We start from the raw sequence: 3,403 nt of genomic DNA, 5'->3' as shown, positions 1-3,403 counted from the left end.
ACCATCTTTTTCGTTCGCTGCAACACCATCTTAATGGAAAAACGGATGCAAATGTGGAAGATGTTAAAGAGGACATCGACATGTAGTTTTGCTTCGAAGCCAAGTGATTTCTTTAATCAGGTCATTAACAACCTGATTGTAAAATGGAAAAGCATCATCGATAAGAATGGAGACTCTTTCATTTAATAAATGTTTTGTTTTTATATATAGAAGTTGTTCGGGTTTTTTCATCTAAATAAAAGCGACATTAATTTCTTGACGACCTAATATTTTCTATGATAATACTTAGTTTTACGTTCATGTCGTTTACAAGTTCCACTTGAAATTGTGGAAGTTAGTATTTGCACTTTTAGATTCTAAAATACATCATATTTAAGAAATTGAATTGCCTGGTATCGCACTTGTGGTACTAACCCTCGTATGGAATACTAAGTAGCACGTTACAATAACTCCGGTTAGCCTTTTTCTGTCGTTTGTGAAAATAACAATACATTATCCTCTACAAAAGTACAAAGCTAACCTATTATGGTAATTCATCCAATGATTTTCCTTACTATTAATGAAATATTCCACATGTTATAAGAATTCGATGTGGGTTGACATATTAAACATTGAAAATCATTAAAATTTTCGCGTATAATAGTTATTGATTTAAATTACAGATTTTCAGTCTCCGCTTATCTGAACCTGTACTATACTTTCTCCTATAAATACAGTAGAATGCTATTAAGCGCAAAACTGGAGGATAGGCTATCTGTGCTGTGCCCACTATAGGGCTCGGACCTCTAATTTTAGCATTATAAGCATCCAATCTTACCGTCTAGGGCATAAAAGAATATTTTAAGTCCGTTTAGATCACTGCTATAGTTCGTAATATACTTTCACACATATTAATAATCCAGTATCGGTTCAAATCAAACAGATTTATTAAGTTTTGTACAAAAATGCCCCCCCCCACATTAAACGCCACGTTTTCCAGCTATTAAGATAGTTTATACTCTAAGCGTTTATTTAATTGTACGATATACTCAAAGCCCGATAATAAAATACCTACTACAACTAGTCAAATAAAATCGAAATGTTTACCATCTTATAGCTTTGATTTTTCGTTTAGAATAAAAAAAAACATCGGTTCCTAAATTGCCATTTTCTTCGAGGAGAGAGAGAGATAGATAAAAAAGACCAACCTGAGAATAACAGACTAAAATAATACCTCCTTACCAACATGATTTCCCCAAACAAGAAAACTAACAATGAGAATTTTGAGTTTTATCCATATTTTAACGTTACGACAGGCAATTATTTTGATACTGTTCAAACAGAGGTGGCGACACCCATGAGAATGCATATTAACTTCTAGGTTCTGATAGGGCCATCCCACAGTTAATATTTCCCTTATAACTGTACGTGTTTTAAAATGTTTTCTTTCACTCGAAAAGAAGTAAAGAGGTGTACACGCTTAGGCTTAAGTTTTTAAAGAAATGACCAATTCTAGGAAAGCAGACGATTCTCAGATATCCAATGCGATAAAAAGGCAGTACGAGAACTACACACAGCATGTTACAATCAACAATTTAATCACAATGCCAGTGGTTACAAACTTTTTTTTTTAATGAGAAACTTTTATACACACAGACAGCAGACAATACATGGTTTACAAACAACTACACAATACAGCATAAAAAGTTACGAAAGTCATAAAAAAGAATTACTTGCACATAAAATGTTACATTTAAGTGTAGACCTGATGCTAAAAATATGTCAATGTTCACCTTTACTTAGCTGTTCAACACACTGACACGTGGAAATATTGTATTATTCACAACTTTAACAGTAGTCTTAGCGAAGACTTAAAATGCATTGTTAAAAAAGATTTTTTTTTATATAAGTGTGTAAGATTTGTCTTTGTAACTTTACTTCAGTAAATACATAGAAAATTCTGTAAAAAAACTAGTGTGCGATTAGGGCTTTTATCTTAATGTCCCGTGTAAGTGAAATATGAGAAGCACAGTAAGACAGTTATGGGTGATAAGCACATTGAGCAAACAGCTGCCAGGTAAGACTATAGAACTGTACATCAAGCATAACTACAGCTACACAAAAGTTGACTTATAAATTCAAATAAAAAATAATGATTTCTGAACATGCAAGGGGGAAATACTGACTTGACGTTTGGAATGAAAAACGTGTAATTCAGAATATAGCTATCATTTATCCCCCACAGAGTGGCCTGGGGGTTAGCCACGAGCAACATGAAATACAACATCCATATCAAAGTGAGCTGGTACACCATGTCTATACTTATGACCACAAAATCAAAATGAGTAGATATTTGGTCAGTTCGGATCACAAACAACTAATTATGTGTTCCTCATTCCTTTTTCTCACTTTCTTCTTTAGTTTTCTCCTCGGTTCCCTCGTCATTGTTCTTTTCTTCTTTCTTCTCATCAACATCTTTTTTTTCATCTTTGTCTATCTCTTCAGCTGGAACTTCAGTTTCTTTATTCTCTTTCTCCTTCTCTTCTTCCTTGACTTCTTCTTTCTGCTCTTTTTTCGGAAGATGAGTATTGAGCCCAAGTGTCTTTGTCATCTCTTCCCAGTCTTGCCAGTAGCGTTCTTTCATCCTTTCCAAGAAGTTAACCAGGTTGGTGCACTCAGTATCCATATATTCTTTCATGTCCCCAAAAGGAACGTAGTAGAATTGGCACAAATGAGCAAAGGCCACACAGTCCAACTAGAAATATGAGTATGTAGTAAGTAAATATACAACGATTCATAAAACACACAAATCTGAAAAGAAAAGGTTTTTAGTTTAGACTTTGAGTTTAATCTCTTCTGTTAAAAAAAAATGAATTAAAACTATTATGACCTAAAAGAAGTCAGTAAGATTTATTGTTCTAATAAACTACCAGTTACATAACCGATTCAAAAAGATGGTAACATCAGTGTCCTGTTACACCAATAGCAATTTTTCTGCGGACTTACATAAACTGACTGGTCTTTAAATTAGTCATACAACATTTAAACAGTTAAATCTATCTGTATATCAGAAACTAGCTTACAAGATGGGGTTCATCCCCGAAGAAGAAGGGTTTCTCCTGAAGATATTCTGAGAGTGCCTTCAAGTCATTTTTCCCGAACTGCAAAATTTCTTCGTTACTGTGACGTCCAAGACCGTGACCAATGGTCTTTTTAACGTTCTACGAAATAAGATTAAAGAAAAAAAACAATTTTTTTTATTAATTTATAAAATAAAACAAAAAAGCTGAAAAATTCGCATTGTTATTAAACATTATTCGAGATATATGTACTTGGTTTAGATGTACACAGTGTGGTCACAAGTAAATAGGCACCACCTTTTCAGAAAAAATGAAATTTTTCAGTCATATTTACATGAATTGAT

At 33.3% G+C, this 3,403-nt stretch overlaps 1 protein-coding gene across 1 annotated transcript in view; it reads right to left on the bottom strand.

The window, feature by feature from the left end:
• Window positions 1-1,560: 1,560 nt before the first annotated feature.
• LOC106457523 (failed axon connections-like) overlaps window positions 1,561-3,403 on the bottom strand; it is a 12,834-nt gene continuing 10,991 nt past the window's right edge. The window contains exons 4-5 of the mRNA XM_013916951.2: window positions 3,063-3,200; window positions 1,561-2,734 (exon numbers count right to left, since the gene is read on the bottom strand). Of these exons, the coding sequence (XP_013772405.1) occupies window positions 2,372-2,734; window positions 3,063-3,200 (501 nt within the window). The 3' untranslated portion in view covers window positions 1,561-2,371. The remainder of the gene's footprint in view (window positions 2,735-3,062; window positions 3,201-3,403) is intronic.

Source organism: Limulus polyphemus, unplaced genomic scaffold (assembly GCF_000517525.1).
Source record: "Limulus polyphemus unplaced genomic scaffold, Limulus_polyphemus-2.1.2 Scaffold341, whole genome shotgun sequence".
In the NCBI taxonomy this organism is placed as follows: domain Eukaryota; kingdom Metazoa; phylum Arthropoda; class Merostomata; order Xiphosura; family Limulidae; genus Limulus; species Limulus polyphemus.
Note: the sequence above shows the minus strand (reverse complement) of the source record. Positions and strands in the feature narration are given on the sequence as shown.